Source organism: Vipera berus (genome assembly GCF_964194415.1).
Source record: "Vipera berus genome assembly, chromosome: 1".
In the NCBI taxonomy this organism is placed as follows: Eukaryota; Metazoa; Chordata; class Lepidosauria; order Squamata; family Viperidae; genus Vipera; species Vipera berus.
This window is the reverse complement of record NC_138202.1, coordinates 252,948,539-252,967,810: the sequence shown is the minus strand read 5'-3', so window position 1 is coordinate 252,967,810 and position 19,272 is coordinate 252,948,539. Positions and strand designations below refer to the sequence as shown.

General features: G+C 41.1%; 1 protein-coding gene across 1 annotated transcript; it reads right to left on the bottom strand.

Annotated features, from left to right (window-relative positions):
- Window positions 1-256: 256 nt before the first annotated feature.
- QRSL1 (glutaminyl-tRNA amidotransferase subunit QRSL1) lies at window positions 257-19,158 on the bottom strand. Its single transcript, XM_081325479.1, has 11 exons — window positions 19,015-19,158; window positions 16,127-16,286; window positions 13,783-13,881; window positions 12,134-12,230; window positions 11,865-12,041; window positions 10,687-10,862; window positions 10,477-10,589; window positions 5,897-6,089; window positions 3,030-3,147; window positions 2,285-2,490; window positions 257-717 (listed from the first exon to the last, which is right to left on the bottom strand). Exons 1-11 carry the CDS (start codon window positions 19,048-19,050, stop codon window positions 506-508), a joined length of 1,587 nt encoding a protein of 528 aa, XP_081181605.1. The 5' UTR covers window positions 19,051-19,158; the 3' UTR covers window positions 257-505.
- Between the last annotated feature and the right edge of the window lie 114 nt (window positions 19,159-19,272).

The following is a 19,272-nucleotide window of genomic DNA, read 5'->3' as shown; positions in this document are numbered from 1 at the left end:
TTTATATAGTTTTCTAGTACCCGAGCTACAAAATAAAGTGGAACATACTTATAATTAAATGAAGAACATACAGGCAGGCCTCTCCCCATCATCAAAAAATCTGAAAGACACCCAGTTTATTTGAAATTCAGCCCCAAAGATGAAAAGACAGGGAACGGAGGCTGACCTGATATTCATACTCAAATTCCTCTTTAAATCTTGCACTTTGGAATGATAAACAGATTGTCAATCTTTTTCACTCAATCATCTGCGAATTTTAACTACTGTATTGTAAAAATCGACTAGGCTTTTATTTAACAGTGTTTTAGAAACTTATCAGTTCTAAACTTGAAAACAGTGTGATTGCTCCATAAATAATCTGGATAATGTAACTCTGTATTTTAGTCTTTAATAGGAAGTGTTTCATTTATAAAAAAAACTATGTTGAAAGCTTTGATATGCTGAGATTTGTAATTTTCTAAATCTTTTTTTTAAATATATACATAATAAACTTTCCCATCGTCGTTCATGAAAAAAATGCCGACTTCTCCTGGTGAGACGTGGTGTCAGGAGGATCCATGATTCCTTCCAGGTCTAAGGCAGGGAACTGCACTTGTGTTTCAAACCATCTGGCTACAGTGAGAAGCTGAAGCTCATGAAAAGCACGGCCAATAAACTGCAAACCAATCGGTAAGCCTTTTGCTGAGAGGGCGGAAGGAACACTTACAGCTGGCAACCCTGAAAGACAAACAAACATTTCTTTCTTTCTTTGTATTGCCTGATGAGAACATACAGCAATTAAGGTGACTTTGTAATAATGCCGCTTGGGGGTGTGTGTGAAAGCCCTAATAAGCAGGCATATACATAGAATGAAGGCTACTGCTAAGCTTGTAAGCCGCCCTGAGTCTTCGGAGAAGGGCGGGATATAAATGGAATTAAAATAAAATAAATAAAATAAATACAGTACAACAGCAAAACTAAAGCAAAAGCCTCTCTCTCTCTTGAAGGCAAATATTTAATTTAGCTTTGTGGCTTTTCAAATTGTATTTAATTAAGTTAAAAAACAACAATAACAACCATCATTCATTCTTCAAACATTTCTTTTCTTTTATAGGCACAGTTAATAAGTACTTATGATTTAGATTATATAATGATTTAACCCTAGATCTCCAGTGTCTGGGGAAAAATGTGGATGATTGATGCAAATTGTCCTTTACTGGGGCATGAGCAAGGTTTCATCATTCCAAAGTTCACATATTCTTCCTAACTACTCATCGCTATATCCTCGGATTAGAGTTCCAAATACGCCAAGTTTAATTTTTCACTTATTATCCACTAACTCCTACTTGGATAAACTAATGTGAAAAAAATCACCTGAAAATGTTTGTTTTTTTTCATGTGGATTTCATCACAACAAATTATTACCTTGCTAAATGGGTAAATTCAGCAACCACATATTTATTTGCTTATAATTGCTAATTTAGAAAATTACATACAAATGCTCAAAGACATAATTGATCAAGCTTTGGCAGAGTACTGGTGTAACCAAACTTCACAGTTGTTATTTGTTACAATTACATATGCCTCCAAAACTCCTTATGGCATAAACATCACTACATTATTTCCTTCCTCTTGTTTTGGATCATTGTTTTGTCTGATCAAGTTGATCTGAAAAAATCAGAAAATCAGACATAATTTTGCAAACTTTCAGTTGACCTAGTATAGAGATACACGCAAACTTGGACAGCGTGCCAATTAGCAATACTTTGAATAGCTACATGTGGAATATTGCAGTATCAAGTAAGCCAAGGTTAATCACATCTGACTTGCACACTAGAAGTCTGACTTGGCACCAGGTCTTTGCTGCATTTAATGTCTTAATGTCTTTAGTTTTTCAGTTTTAATATGGCTTTATATGTTCTTTTAACTTTTCATTGGGAGCTGCCCAGAATTGGCTAGAAAATGGGTGGTGACATAAATGTTTTAAATAAATAAAAATAAATATTGTGTTGTCACTTGCAATGTTATGATGGGAAACTCTATAGCGGGGGTATCAAACTCACCACCTCACGTGACATATCACAAATTTTCCCCCATTGCCGGAACTAGGGTGGGTGCAGTTTCGGCAGGACGCATCCGGCCCATGGGCTGGCAGTTTGACACCCCTGCTCTATAGTGAATAAGTTTTGTAAAGGACCAGATTTTCCTGAAGGTTGGAAGCTTTTATATATTGAGTAAAACAACTGCTGCCTGGTTTTAATTCACGAAATAAAGAGAATCTATAAACTTCCACTTTTTTTCTCACCAGCCATGTTGGCAGCCTGAGTGAAGATATCATCCTGTGCGCTGCGAGTCCTGTTGTCTTCCTGGATGAATTCTTGATACAACACAGCTTGATTCAAGGTAGTTGGGGTGAGCAGGATATCCACACCAGAACGGAAGAGTTTTGCAAAATCATTAGCTATGAGTCTTCTCACTTTCTGAGCTTTGATGAAATAATTCTCATAATTCCTAAGGGGGAAGGGAGGAAGTCCCATAAGAAACCAAAAAAACGTACAGTGAACCATCCCACCAGGCTCAAGGTTGACTCAGCCTTCCATCCTTCCGAGGTAGGTAAAATGAGGACCCAGATTGTTGGGGGCAATAAGCTGACTTTGTAATAATGCCGCTTGGGGTGTGTGTGAAAGCCCTAATAAGCAGGCATATAAATAGAATGAAGGCTACTGCTAAGTTTGTAAAGCCGCCCTGAGTCTTCGGAGAAGGGCAGGATATAAATGGAATTAAAATAAAAAAATAAAATAAAAAATTATTCTAGTTTTCCAGCTGGCTAGGCAATGGGTGGGTGGCTATAAATTGAAGCAGGACCCTGATATTTCTAAAGCTATTAATAAAACAAGACATTACTTCTAAAGCCAAATCAGTAATAATAATAATAATACTGATTTGGAAAGATGAAAAAATCTTGTACCCATGGGTAACTTCTCCCTTAATCGAACAACAAATAAAATGTCGGCTTTGTAACTTTGATCTTTAAAATGGGCAAAACGTACTGTTTTAGCAAGAAGTAGTTCCCTGATAGAATTCTTCCCCTTACAACATCATTAAAGCCTTCCCGGCGTGTGGCTGCAATCAAAGTTTCCGTGGACTGCTCAGCGTTGCTACGATGCCCTAAAAGGAGGAGCAATCAGCAGTTGACAAATACATCCCCACAACATTCAAGGCTGATTAAACTACACAATCCCTTTCAGTATAAAAGGCTATCCAAGGCTGACTTGTTATTGCTGCTAAACCTCTTACGCTTCATTTACTCATCAACCCCAAAGCTAAACATTTCACATGGGTTTTAAGAGTTAGTAGTAGTAGTAGTAGTAGTAGTAGTGGTAGTAGTAGTAGACTTTATTGTCATTTCAACAATATACAGTACAGTACACAGTGAAACGAAACAACATTTCCCCAGGACCAAGGTGCTACATCCTATGACACATATCAAAAGAAGAACAGAACACAAACTACACATAACTCTAAACTAAAAACTTTAAAAAACTACAAACACAAGTATTTATAGTTCCAGTTTCTTCGTGTTGAGAATTCTAATGGCTTGTAGGAAGAAACTGTTACACAATCTGGATGTCCAAGCCCAAATGCTCCTGTAACTCTTTCCAGATGGCAAAAGAGTGAAGAGTGTGTATGAGGGGTGTGTGTAATCAGCCATAATGTTTCTGGCTTTACGGATGCAACGTGTGATGTAAATATCCATGACAGAGGGAAGAGCAACCCCGATGATCTTCTCTGCCATCCTCACTGTTCGCTGTAGGGTTTTGCAATCCGAAACGGTGCAATTTCCAAACCAGGCAGTAATGCAACTGCTCAGGGTGCTCTCAATAGTCCCTCTGTAGAAGATTGTGAGGATGTGTGGTGGAAGCTGTGACTTCCTCAGTTTCCTCAGAAAGGAAAGACACTGGTGGGCCTTCCTTGTTATGGAACAGGTGTTGAGGGACCAAGTGAAATTCTCCGCCAAGTGAACACCAAGCAATTTGGTGCTCCTTACGATCTCCACGAAGGAGCCATCGATGTTCAGTGGAGAGCGGTCATATTTTGTCCTCCTGAAGTCAACAACCATCTCTTTTGTTTTGTCTACATTCAGAGACAGGTTGTTGGCTTTGCACCAGTCTATTAGCTTCTCCAGCTGATCTAGCAGTTGGAAGGATTGAGCTGAAGCTTCTTCACCAAATATTTCCTGCACAAAAAGGATGGCCACAGGGATGGAAATCCTCCCCAAAGATGTCTAAAATTTTTATGTCTCTTTTTCCTGATTCTTGCTGAAGAAGGAAAACGAGAGTGAGCGAGCTAAAATTAAGTGTGGCTATTGAGACCTTACCTAGAATACTTGGATTAACATATTGACACAAGCCAAGATTTATATGCCAACATGAAACCAAGACTGTATTCATTCCTGACTCGAGTACAAGATCACAGTAGAGTTTAAGTGTATGTGCTTTTTGTTGCAATCAGATCACTCCTCAAAGGACAAACCTGAGACAATATTTCCTTAAAGATAAAAGCACTCTTCCAAAAACATAATAAAGTTATTTCCACCATTCACCAAGCCTCAACTCAATTCAAGGAGACTTTTCTTGTGTTTTTTTTAAAAAAAAGCTTTGGTAGGCACAGACTTTGTCACCTATAATTAAACATTTATTTCATTACTGGTTCAAAGTTGGCTCACTCTTTATAAGTCGTTTGCTACTCTGGAACGTATTAGTGGATCCTCATTTATTTAATTATCTCATTCTGTGTGATATGATTCATAGACAGGTGTATATAAAAAGCTCAAATTTTACTTTTCATGCATGTTGATGAATTTAAAAATATTAGGCTTTAATTTTGAATGCAAAATCTTCTAGTGATGCAGTTTTCTACAGCTGAAGCTTCTCAAGTTAGCTGGGCCTAACTAGATTATCCGCCCAGGTCTAAGTATTTTCTACTTTTATGCGTAGGTGAGATACTCCAAGAAAGGTCAATGTACAGCATTTCTTCTCTAATCCTATTGTATCATGGTACAGGTTTTCTCTAATTTCTGAGGCCATTATTTCCAATTATGTCTTTCACTGCTAGGTGCCAAATTATCAACAAATCCACAATTACGAGTTGGAATAATTTTTGTACCAGGAAGCAAAAGAATAGAAATACAACTTCCTGGAATGTCTCAGAACATTACTCATATTCATAAAATGCTAAATCCATTTTTTTCTGTTGTTATCTCAAACTTTAGTATAAGATTAAGGAGATATGCCAGATATCAGATTCCTCCTGCTAAAATGCTTTAACTTCCTGTATCATCAACCACAATTTCTTTTTATTTAGTGACTTCGACCAAGACTCAACCAGCCTTGTACTTGACTCCTAACGTAGCAACTGCATAGCATAGTCTGCCTTTCCTTCTTTGTGGGGATAATGGAGAGTGGCCCAACTAGTAGGCCAAAGGAAGGACTAGAACTTGGGTTTCTGCACATAGTCCTTTAATTACAAGATCAAACTGGCTCTCTCATATACCATACTAAGCCATGATATAATTGATTTGGCCCTGTTGGTTGTTTGTAACTGGTTATTATTATTATTATTTTTACAAATAACAGTGTAGGGTTTACACATTTTGTGAATGCAACTCTTTTCACATGGCTGTACCTGCAAGCTTTGTTAGGATTAGGCAGATGAACAAGTTATTAGTAGAACGTTGCAAACGTTGCATATTTTATAGGGCCCCTTTTTGCCAAATAAATTGTCGGTTGAAGAACCAACATTCTTAATAATATACTATCTTTTGTTACCAAGATTTTTACTACACAGAGTTTGGTTGCCAATAATTAAAGTTGAATATTGAAAAGACGACTCAATCTTCAGCTGTAAGAAGGCTTACCATATTCCAGACCATCAAATCGAGCCATATTAGAAGCTACCTCTGCTGCACATAACACATGATAACAGACAATGGAATAGGAGGTGTGGGGCAGGCTCACTTCCATCACTTTAGCTCCAGCTCTCTCAAAGAGGTCAGCTGCCTTGGACCACACAGCTAGAGTCTCACTAGATAATCCTGCAGTATGGTATTCCTGGGAGGGAGGAGAAAGCAGAACGTTTATGTACAACCGGAAGCATTTCATAGGGTTCATCTGATATGAAGATGTCAAAAATACTCAAGTGAATTGCGGGATGACAATGAAAGGTCCTGTGTTTTGAGAGGGAAATTGCTCTCTGGATTATTTATTTATTTATTTATTTATTAAGTTACATTTATATACCGCCCTATTCCCTGAGGACTCAGGGCGGTTTACAGGAAATTAAAAAATCCACCATACAAAAGTTAAAAAACCAAATTAAAAAATATTAAATTGACCCTGTATACTTAAAACCCCAATTAAAAATTTCTCCTCAGCCTGGGCCTGAGAGCTCAAAGAGCCAGGTCTTCAGGCCCCGGCGGAATGATCGGAGGTCGGGGGCAGTCCTCAGCTCCACCGGCAGCTGGTTCCAGAGGGCAGGCGCTCCCACTGAGAAGGCCCTATCCCTGGGTGTCACCCGCCGGCAATCTCTCACCGGCGGCACCCTGAGCAGACCCTCCCTGTGGGAGCGCACTGGGCGAAGGGCGTTTGATGCCGGCAGCAGGTGTTCCCTCAAATAGCCCGGACCCAGGCCATGTAGGGCTTTATAGGTGATAACCAGCACCTTGAATTTCACCCGGAGGGCAACCGGAAGCCAATGCAGCTCGCGGAGTAGAGGTGTTACATGGGAGTATCGGGAGACCCCCATTACAACTCGCGCGGCCGCATTCTGCACCAGTTGAAGCCTCCGAGTGGTCTTCAAGGGCAGCCCCATGTAGAGAGCGTTACAGTAGTCCAAACGGGAGGTAACAAGCGCATGAGTAACTGTGCGTAGGGCGTCTCGGTCCAGATAGGGACGCAACTGGCGCACCAGGCGAACCTGTGCAAAAGCCCCCCTGGTCACGGCTCCTATGTGGTCTTCAAAATTGAGCCGTGAGTCCAGGAGGACGCCCAAGTTGCGAGCCCTATCAACGGGGGGTAACACCTCACCCCCCATCATTAAGGATGGAATAACTTGGTTAACCCGAGATGCCGATATGCACAGCCACTCAGTCTTGGCGGGATTGAGACGAAGCCTGTTTCTCCCCATCCAGACCTGAACCGCCTCCAGGCACCGGGACATCACGGAGAGGGCATCGCTGGGTTGGTTCGGGGTGGAAAGAAAAAGTTGGGTATCATCAGCGTACTGGTGATACCCCACCCCGAAACCACGAATGATCTCGCCCAGCGGCTTCATATAGATGTTGAACAGGAGAGGCGAGAGGACCGACCCCTGAGGAACTCCACAAATGAGAGACCTCGGGGCGGATCTCTGCCCTCCTGTCAACACCGACTGCGAGCGGCCCTGGAGGTAGGAGGAGAACCACCGTAAAACAGTGCCTCCCACTCCCAACCCCCTGAGACGCCGCAGCAGGATACCATGGTCGATGGTATCGAAAGCCGCTGAGAGATCTAATAGGACCAGGACAGAGGAACAACCCCTGTCCCTAGCCCTCCAGAGATCATTCACCAGCGCGACCAATGCCGTCTCCGTGCTGTGTCCGGGCCTGAAGCCCGATTGGTACGGGTCCAGATAATCAGTTTCTTCCAGGAACAGAGGGAGCTGATGCGCCACCACACTCTCAACAACCTTCGCCAGAAAGCGAAGGTTGGAGACTGGACGATAGTTGTTTAAAACAGCCGGGTCCAAAGCAGGCTTCTTGAGAAGGGGTCTCACCACCGCCTCCTTCAAGGCGGCAGGGAAGACACCCTCCTTCAAAGAAGCAGTTATTACTGCATGGAACCAGCCTCGTGTTCCCTCCCGAGCCGCATAAGCTAGCCAGGAGGGGCACGGATCTTTATAAAGGTAAAGGTTCCCCCGCACATGCGTGCTAGTCGTTTCCGACTCTAGGGGCTGGTGCTCATCTCTGTTTCAAAGCCAAAGATCCAGCACTTGTCTGAGGACATCTCCGTGGTCATGTGGCTGGCATGACTAGACGCCAAAGGCGCATGGAACGCTGTTACCTTCCCACCGTAGTGGTCCCTATTTTTCTACTTGCATTTTTATCTGCTTTCGAACTGCTAGGTTGGCAGAAGCTGGGATGAGTAACAGGCGCTCACTCTGCTACGTGGCACTCAGGATTCGACCCGCCAAACTGCCGACCTTCTGATACCTTATTTCTAATTCTGTATTAGGGAGTTCTCTATACAGGGCAGCTAAGATGGCCTTGAATCTGATACAAAACTGCAGCCTATCTCAGAGTCAACTTATTTTTGGAAAATGCTGGGATAACATGGGCTCTTGCTCAAGAAACAAGAATGATATTAAGTAATGTTAAAGTAATAGCAGTAGCCATTCTAAGTATGGAATGAATAACAATGCTAAGAACTTGTTCTAAGACATTTTATAAACCCCAAAGTAGGCTTAAGAAGGTTTGGAAGGGTATACATCTTCTAAATGAGGCTTTACTCAGTTACTCATGCCTTGCTCACCACTAGAATGTGTCAAGCTATGAAGATTACTTGTGTTAGAGCTGCCATGCTGCTTCCAGCTTGCCTACAGTTGCGAGGGGAAGGTTTGGAATGCACAGGTGGATTATATCCGGATGGGAACCAAGGTCACCAAAGAGATGTTGTGGCAAACAGAGATCTTCATCTCATAACCACTGCCTGAGGATTAATTGGACAATGTGACCTAAACTGTTAGAGAGGGGTGGGAAAATTTTATCCTTTTCCCACCATATTACTAGAGCTGATTTTCAACTGTTTAGTGCCAGTATGCTGTACCCAATAAAGATTTGCATTAGAGATGCAGTCCAGAGTCACATTTGTATACATTTGTTAAATAAATAAACACATACTAACTAGACACAATAGAAATTTACAAAGCAAGGTTTAACATAAGTTCTTCTGTTACACAATTATCAAACCTAGTGCCATCCTCTTATTTTTTTATAATAAATAACTCCGAAGCACATTAATCTGTAGAAGTCAATAGCAAAAGGATGCTCCGCGGAAGTAAGCTGCCATTTCAGCCATGTTCTTTATTAAATAAAGAATATATTTTTAACATGTTCCAATGCCATGTTCATTAATTCTACACACTTTTCTTTCTGTAACAGTAGAATGAATTTCTGTTTAACAGCCTCCATTAATCTGAACACTCTCCAGAAGTATGGACTCCAGTTCCCATAAATCTCAAACAGCCATGTGGCTGGAAATTATGGAGGTGAAATTCTCGATGTCTGGAGAGTGCTCTTGGAGAAATTTTATTTATACTTTTTTTTTTAAAAAAAACAAACCAATTCTCAATTCATTTAAGTAGTGAATGGAAAAATTATAATTCATAGGCCTTGGTCTTATATTCAGAATGTGAACTTCATTATCTAAAATACAAACATAAGCTTTGAATATCAAGGTTTTGGTTTTGAAATTTAAATTTTTGTAAAGGGAAAAAAAAGTTCTGAAAGAAAAACACCACACATTTCTTTTATATTTTTACTCTGGCACTGGCATATATCTCTTCAGAAGACAAAATAGGTATTTGGAGTTATCACAATACAACCAAAGATTTCACAATCCTCTCTAAAACATGCAATACATACTTTTATTCTTGAAATATGAGATGGCCACATTGCTTTTCATGTGTTGTGAAGTACAACTCCTAGCATCTATCAGCATTAGCAGTAGTGCCTGTGGCTGCTAGGAAGATCAGTTTACAAATGAAGGCGAATACACATGTCCTAGGACCTAGGATAATGTTACAGGATCCAATATGGGTAAGGCACCAGGTGGGGCAGACATGTCTCCAGATTTTACTAACTTAATCGATTTTGCAGGATCCAATCTGGCTCGGTCAGCGGGACCGGAGGTTTAGTCTTCTGAACTTTTGGACTTGTGCTGGAGCCCATCTCCAGGGAACTTCTCTCTCGTCCTGGTAACTGACCCAGATTGGATCTGCAAGTTAAGTTTAGTAATATCTGGTGACACGTCTGCCATAAATAGGGGGCGGGGGAAGCTTAAATTTCACTTTATTTTTGGTAAATGATACTGAATCAGTACAATCAATACAAAACTCAATGCCATAGAATAATACATTCAGTGCTAGACTCTTTAAATTAGGAATTAGGGACCTGTGTAAGGGAACACCTATTAAATCCCTCTGATTATTCATCATCCTAAGACTGGCAGAAGCTGTACTCCAGCAAGACTTGGAGAGGCACAGGTTTTTAGTCTTCCATACAGGCTTTATTAATTTTGTACGGTAAGTTGAAAACATGAATCAAAAGACAGAAGGGTATTAATTTAATTTAATTTATAATTTAATGGTCACTAACTTAAATGCTCACTAATTTCCTGATTTAAGGCAATTTAGTATTACATTTAATGTACCTTAATGCTCACTAATCATATATCCATTTACCTTAGGAACCCCAATGCAAAGATTTTTCATATCTATCAAGTTAGGTAGCTGAAATGGGCAAAAGGGATCTTGTACTGTGGTCGAATCTTTTGGGTCATGCCCACCAAGAACACCTGAAAGAAATGGAACGGCACCCATGAGATAACGGGAAAAAGAGAACTGCTAAACAAACTTGGGACAGATACCTAAGGAAGCACATAATTGTTGTACCTAACACAGCAGCTGCATCATCCACACATCTGGTTAAAATGCCTGGGACATCCATTGAGTTCACAAGTGGGATGAGACCATAACGGGAAATGAGGCCATAGCTGGGCTTTAAACCAACAACTCCACAGAGGGAGGCTGGGTTTCTTGTGGAACCTCCTGAATCAGATCCCAGAGCTCTGTAATTGAATGAAAAAACATGGGAATCAGAAGCAAATACAAAACTGTATCCCGTTAGGCTCTCCTTTCACATCTGCTATCTGAAAGCCATTTTTGAATGAATGAACGAATGAATGCACATACAATTACATTTTCTTCTAGTTAACTCCTGAAGACTTCATGGAATTTTCTCAACAACAGGACACAGGTGCTTCACCATTACTTTCTTCTGGGATTTTTTTCTTCACCCTATCCTGCTGCCTGAAATTTATTGATGGCCTCCTATCCACGAATTAAGTATGTCTGACCTGACAAGATAGACCAGATATTGTCATCTGCTGAGGCAGAAACAAACAAGTTACACTTAAAATGTGTGCGACCAACCAGTAATTTTTAGCTTATGCACTGGACCTTTCATCTTTCAGCTCTCAGAAGAGGCATGTTTGCATTCCAATGTATCTTTAATTCCATTATAATTTGGAAAGAACTTTAAATGGTACTTGAGCAGGACATAATGCATTGTTGATATTCATCAAGTACTTGTCCCCAGTTAAGGGCAGTCCTCGACCTACGTCCACAATTGAGCCCAAAATTTCTGTGGCTAAGTGAAACGTTTGTCAAATGTGTTTGCCCCATTTTACGACCTTTCATGCCACAGTTGTTCAGTGAATCACTGCAGTTGTTAAGTTAGTAACCTGGTTGTTAAGTGAATCTGGCTTCCCCATTGACTTTGCTTGTAGAAGGTCTCAAAAGGGGATCACATGACACACACACACACACACACACACACACCCGGGACGCTGCAACTGTCATAAATATGAGTCAATTACCAAGGGTCTGAATTTTGATCACATGATCATAGGGGTGCTATAAGAGTCGTTAAGTGTGAAAACTGGTCATAAGTCACTTTTTTCCCCCAGTGGTGCCGTTGTAACTTTGAACGGTCGCTACACAAACAGTTTGTAAGTGGAGGGCTACCTGTATTACAATGTTCTAAATTCAACGTCGTGAGATCCTCTTACACAAAGCATGTGAAAGATGATACCGCAGCAGCACTGCCGCCGGAGCTTCCTCCAGTTATCAGCCAGCCAGGATCCTCGTGTTGAGCAGGGGACGTTGGTGCAGATTTTTCTCTGTACTGTCTTGAATAACTCCAGGGGTTCCGCACTGGCCCAAAGGCCCCATCTGTGCTTCCAGACCTGTACTTCCAAGTCAAATGGAAATTTTAAGAATTATGAATGAGTAAGTGGGCTATTTTTTTTTTGCCTTTCAGGAATTTAATTCAACTCACCCCATAGCAAATTCATCTAGGTTTGTTTTTCCAAGCAGTACAGCTCCTTGATCCAGCATTTTCTGAACTACTGTTGCATTGTATGGAGGGATATAACCTGAAAAACAAATGTAAATACTGGATTGGCTAAGACTCTATCTTATAATACTTAAGAGTGTTTTACCTGTGTGACTTATTTTATTAATCTGATATATCTGATTCTCGCTCTTCAGTCAAAAAAAGGTGGTGCGTAATGATACACTGTCATGAGAGAAGTTCAAGCTATAAAAGCAGTGCTGTAGTTTGGACTACATTCACATCACTAGAGCAAATTTCTGCTTTTATAATGCAGCCTTTCTCTTCTCTTTCTGCAAAATACTGATGGGGTGAGGCTGCAAAAGGGGATCCTGTTCTGCTGGTGGAGGTATTCCATAAGCAGGAAAATATCACTGGATTTCAACTGCAATTTACAAAGCCTGTAGTAACAACAACCACAATTACATCAAAATTTTGTCTGGAACAAAAAGCATAATAAAAGTGTTGTCTTGTGGAGAGATGGATGAGAAACTAATTTAATAAATAAATAATGCAGAAATAAATAATCAGAGAGTCTTTCCAAGCAGACTTGATAAATAAGGCACTATGGCTCAGTCTTACAGCATGTGGTTTGCCAAATTTCGGTTTCAATCTGTCATTTGAGACAGGAATAGAAAAATCTGTCTCTAAAGCACAGAGAATTTCTGCCACTGAACATGGTTAATATTTGGTTAGATGAACCCATGATTTGCCTCAATGGCAGGCAGCTATCTATGGTCCCATGCTTCTACATAAAAAAATATTTTACTCTTGAATCCTGTTGCTGTCTTGCCCATAGCATCAGGAAATCAGCAATTTCATCCTGAATTAGCTGGTACTGCCAGCATCAAGTTCCCTTTGTCCAGTGCGCTCACACAGGGAGGGTCTTCTCAGGGTGCCGGCGGTAAGAGATTGCCGGCGGACAACACCCAGGGGGAGGGCCTTCTCAGTGGGTGCGCCTGCCCTCTGGAACCAGCTGCCCGTGGAGCTTAGGACTGCCCCCGACCTTCGTTCATTCTGCCGGGACCTGAAGACCTGGCTCTTTGAGCTCTCCGTCCCAGGCTGAGAATTTTTAACTGGGGTTTTATTTTTTAGGGATAATTTAATCTTTTAAAATTGTTTTTAACTTTTGTATTGGTTTGATTTTAAATACCCTGTAAACTGCCCTGAGTCCTTCGGGAAAGGGCGGTATATAAATCTAATAAAATAAAATAAATAAATAAATACTAGGAACTAATTGCTTGGTTTCCTGCTATTAATGACAGAACTCCATTTCCTGCTCACTTAGTGGCCACACAGATTAGTTGAAGATTAGAAAATTAGTCTGGAATGTCTCAAAATCACAAGGGTTGCATTTTGTGGCTAACAACTGCATTTTCTTATTAATTATATTGGAATTTTTCCCCCTACCTTCTTCCATTACTTTGTAAGAAAATATTATTTTGAATTTGATGAACTTATGATAAAACTCTGGCACTGCTATCAAAATGATCAAAGGCTTCGCCATTAAAGCCCTTAGATTAATGTGAGACAATTCAGACACTAAGAATCAGAGATCTAAAGTGTGGACTTGTTTTTTAAAAATTGAACTTTACCTTTCAACATCTTGGATGCGCATGTTGTTTCAATGCCAGCAGTGCTGAAGTTGTCTTTCACAGCAACAGGAATACCATCTAAATCACCCAATGGCTGACCTTCATTACGAAGAATACAAGGTTAATTAAATCAATGTTTTGTCAGAGTTACTTGAGACCATTTTGCTAGTAATAATAAACAAGGATTTTTTAAATACGGTCTGACTCCACAATACCATACAGGTAGACCTCAAATTACAACTGTAATTAAGCCCAGAAATATGGTTGTAAGTCACGGCAATCATTAAGCAGATCGCCATATAACTGTGTCTGACTTTACAACCCATTAGGAGAACACAATGGTTGCTAAGCAAACCCAGTGCACCCTAAGGATGTTTGAAACTGCAAGTTAACACTGGTTTACAGCAAAAAATAAATAAAATAATTTGTGGTCATGTCACTGCAGGATGCTGCAAATAGCTGTAAATGAGGGTCGGTTGCTCAGTGTCTAAAATGTGATCACATGGGGTGTGTCTGTGGGCTGCCATTGGAATTTTGAAACTGGGTTTTAAGTAGTCTTGGAAAGGTCCATTGTAACTTTGAAGAATCACTAAACAATCAGTTGTAAGTTGGAGATTACCTGTCTGCACAATATATTGACTAAGCCATAATGCAGAAGTCTCCAACCTTTCCAGGCTCATGGCCCGGAGGGAAGAATAGTTTTTAAATTGGTGCACACGCATGCACGCATGTAAATGGCACCTCAGACTATGGTGTGGCACTAGCAGCCCCATTCACACATCCACAAACGGTCTGTGCAACCCACCTGGGCTAGCGGCCCCATTCGCGCCTGTGTGCATGTGCAAATGGGGCTGTGGGCGCTAATGCGAGTGGGGGGGGGAATGTGCACGAACGCACACATCAACCAGCCATTTCCACAGCCTACTGGCCAAGAGGCCATGGCCTAGTAGTGGGCCACGGCCCTTAGACTGGGGACCCCTGCCGTAATGGCTTGATTCATACATCACAGTAAGCCATATTTTTGGGTTTGTATGTCATGCTAAACACAAACAATACATATTATGGCTTATTGTGTGAACTAAGTCCACAACACTAGTTAAAGGGAATAGTTTACATTATTTTAGAATTTCATATTGATACATAGGTTCAACAATAAAATCTCTCTCTTGGATACAGGAATATCTATGAAAACAAACCTAATCTAAAAACTACCTGCTCTCACATATTAAGTCCTTTCTGTGGAGGATGACAACATTTAAACCAGCAAATATATGCGGGCCATTTACAACCTCTGAGAAAACCGGAGAAAAATGTTACTTTAATCTCCATAGACAGTTACTTTAAACAAACAGAAGCGAGATTTTTCTGTTTTATAAATATTTATTTATTTATTTATTATGGGACTTATATGCCGCCCTATCTCCCAGAGGACTCAGGGCGGCTAACAGCAATAAAAAACAACAGTACAAAAGTTAAGAAAAAATTAAATAACAGCCCCAAATATTAATTACAGAGTTAAAAATTAAAACTTTTAAAAACCCATCATCAATCCAGGTCAGCCTGATGGAAAAGGAACGTTTTGAGGTCGCGGCGAAAGGACCGGAGGTCCGGGGCCATCCGAAGCTCAAGGGGGAGTTGATTCCAAAGGGCTGGCGCTCCCACAGAGAAGGCCCTCCCCCTGGGGGTCACCAGCCGACATGGTCTGGCCGACGGCACCCTGAGGAGGCCCTCTCTGTGTGAGCGCACTGGGCGATGGGAAGTTGTCCCCGGCAGCAGACGGTCCCGCAGATATCCCGGGCCTGAGCCATGTAGGGCTTTAAAGGTAAGTACCAGCACCTTAAATCTTGCCCGGAAGACAACCGGTAGCCAATGCAGCTCACGCAGGAGGGGTGTAATATGGGAGTATCAGGATGCTCCCATCACTACCCGCGTGGCCGCATTCTGCACCAGCTGGAGCCTCCGGGTGGTCTTCAAGGGCAGCCCCATGTAGAGAGCATTGCAGTAATCTATACGGGAGGTAACGAGTGCATGAGTGACCGTACGTAGGGCATCTTGGTCCAGATAGGGGCGCAACTGGCGCACCAGGCGAATCTGGGCGAATGCCCTCCTGGCCACGACTCCAATATGATCTTCGAAACTGAGTTGTGAGTCCAGGAGGACACCTAAATTGCACGCCCTATCAACGGGAGGCAACACCTCTCCTCCCATAACCAAAGATGGAACCTTTGTAACTTAGTGGTATATTTCTTATGATAATCATTAATTATTGCTCTTGAGGGAAAAAAATTAGGCTCAGACGCTAACAATTTTAGAAGAGAGCAACTATTCGGTAGCAGTATCTTACCTTGTCTGTATCTCTCCTCTGACGCCTGAGCTTGTTTTATTGCTGTGTCTTCTGTTACTGTTATGTAAGCATTAAGAAATTTGGTAGTTTTTATTAACGAGAGACATTTCTGACAAAGTTCAATTGAACTAATATGACCTTTCTTTAGTGCTGCAGAAATCTGAAATGACAATGAAAAAAGAGAAATACAATAATTTGAACAGAATAAGTACTGTAGTAATTATACAGTGAAAAAAGAGCATATATAACTTTTGATAATTAAAATACATTAATGCAAAAGAGAAAGGGGGGGAAAAAGTAAAAAGAGAAAAACACCCATATAATATCCATTTAGTATTAATAAAGAATTAATTCAATTCTAGGTAACAAATTTGTATCATGAATCCATTCCACAGTACCAGGAGGATAAATTTCTATTTATGTAAATTATTCTTTTTCACCGAGCCCCAAAATCAGTGTAACCAAAACTCTTCATAAAGTATATTTTAAGAATAAAGTTTAACATCACATTTACATCCTTAACCACAACATTTTTTTCTAAAGTTGTATTAACATATGCTATATCTGAAACAAAGACAAATGGTAAGAGGAGATCATGAGCCAAAGAACACTCAATTTTCTTACAATGCTAGCCAAAAAATGAATTTCAACTCCTTTTAAGCGTTCTTTGAGGACTTCAACAGACATATTTTCTGATGAATTAATTTCTATCAGTTCCCTCCAGGTAAACCAGACAAGAAACTTGATCAGATGAGCCAATTCTGCTTCATTATTATACCACGTTAACAAAAACTTGTAAATCTGAAAGCACAAATCTCCTGTTGAATATTTTTAATTGCCTGATCCATCCCTAAGTTTCTTTCTCTGACCATTTATGCAACTAAAGTCTCTTCCCTCTTGTCGGATAATTTTCTAGGCAGCATCTCTTCCCTTAATCCCGTTGTGGCAAACCTATGGCACACGTGCCAGAGGTGGCACACAGAGCCCTTTCTGTGGGCACATGCGATGTCGCCCCAGTCCTAGGCCTTCAGCTGGGTTTTATAAAACCTTTTCGCTTTAGGCCTCTGCCGCCGTGTGCAAAAAAAAAGGTTCATTCAATCAATCAATTTTAACATCTCACGGGAAAAAAAAATCTCGTAAAGTTGGAATTGATTGATTGAACTTTTTAGTCCCAACCAGTCTGCCATTATCACCACAGCCATGCCCACCCAAAGGGCCACACCCACCCAATGGGCCATGCCCACCTGGCATCTGACGATATATAAGTGGGTTTTGGGTTGTAGTTTGGGCACTCAGTCTCTAAAAGGTTCATCATCACTGCGTTAATCCCTCAAGGACACACACACATACATACATACATACACACACACACACACACACACACATATTTGCCGAGGCAATAGAAATAAGAGATCCACAAATAAATGCATTCCAGAATATTAATGTAATGGTAGAATCCCTATTAAAGGGACACGGTGGCTCAGTGGGTTAGGACGCTGACCTTGTTGATCGGAAGGTCGGCAGTTTGGCGGGTTGAATCCCGAGTGCCGCGTAACAGAGTGAGCGCCTGTTACTCGTCCCAGCTTCTGCCAACCTAGCAGTTCGAAAGCACGTAAAAATGCAAGTAGAAAAATAGAGACCACTACGGTGGGAAGGTAACAGCGTTCCGTGCGCCTTTGGCGTCTAGTCATGCCGGCCACATGACCACGGAGATGTCCTCGGACAAACGCTGGCTCTTCGGCTTTGAAACGGAGATGAGCACCGGCCCCTAGAGTCGGAAACGACTAGCATGCATGTGCGGGGGAACCTTTACCTTACCTTTAGAATCCCTATACTTATTTATGTAAGAATGAATGAAATTTTGATACATTCTGCAAAAGAAGGCTCTCTTACAAGAGAGGTATTCAAACATCACCTGGATTATTCTTGATTAGATTTTTAAATTTCTCCTGCTTTTGGCAGATCAAGTCATAGACTCAGTAGGCCCCACTGCTATCTTAGACTGTGCTCCATTTTTAACTACAAATACTAATAAATCTTCTCAATAAAAATCTTATCATCATCAGGACGTCGTAATTTCAGGTAGTCAAATAGAGACCCTTGCAACCTCTCCGTTTTGTACATACATAGCTGCCTGTGTGCAAATATGAATATATTACTTCATTCATTCATTGGCATCCTTCAGTCTCGAGAGACTATGGTATCGTGCTCTGGAAAGGGGTCCTAAAGCAGCATTGAAAAAAGCATAATATACCTACAAATGAAATGTTAATTTATATTCGTAGTCCATGTATAAGATGCCATATGCTAAGTAAATAAATAACTTACAAGTAGCATAATCCTGTGCCTGAAGGACCTCACTGTGTTCACTGGGGAGGTTACTCTTATACAAACTGTACAGGTTATATTCTTACTTAAATATAAATAGATGGTTTATTTTGTATGGATTTAGTGAGAAAGTCTGGTATTTGTATCATGTTGAGCATAAGTAGCTATTTGAGTGTGTGTGTGTGTGTGTGTGTGTGTGTCTGTCAAAGGACTACTGACATTTATGGTTTCTTTTGCACTGCCAAGATTGCAGCCTACATTGCAAATATCCGAAAGAACTACTATTTGAGCTTTCCATATCACTTTGCTGTCATCTACTGGTCATCTGGATTTCTACCACCCACATCTGTTCTCTTAGCCTTACTATAACAGCAATCTAAAAAAAAAATATCCTAGAAATGCGGTACCGTCATGCAATACTGAAAATACTGAATTATGTGGATTTCTACCCTTTGTATACCAAGTATACTTGGAAGAACAAGAATCTCCCCTAAACGCAGAAAACGAATCCAGATCTAGAGACAGAAATAACTCCCGGAGCAGCCAAAAAAACGACGCACCTCTCGGAGCGAGGCGCGCAGCATTTTGCCTGGCATCCCGGGATCGAAGATTTCAAGGGACCGCGGACCTTCCTCGCTGCACGAACCTCTGTTATTGGTACGGCAGGAAGACACCTATGGGGGCATCCATCTTGGTAAGCATTTTTAACATTGAGAGCGCTGATTGGCTCAGCGCTCACAGCATCAAAGCATGCTGGGTTTGTATTGGTCCAGACGCCGGAGCCCGTCAATCGGTGTCTGTGTGCTTGCATAGGTTTT

What these genes read in the sequence shown, in the direction of transcription:
- QRSL1 (XM_081325479.1), bottom strand. Translation starts at nt 19,050, where the DNA reads ATGCCAGGCAAAATGCTGCGCGCCTCGCTCCGAGAG. An exon ending in CTAGATGAATTTGCTATGGG is followed by an intron (nt 12,042 to 12,133) that starts GTGAGTTGAATT and finishes TTGGAAGTACAG; the next exon opens with GTCTGGAAGCACAGATGGGG. An exon ending in TCATCTTTCACATGCTTTGT is followed by an intron (nt 10,863 to 11,864) that starts GTAAGAGGATCT and finishes ATTCAATTACAG; the next exon opens with AGCTCTGGGATCTGATTCAG.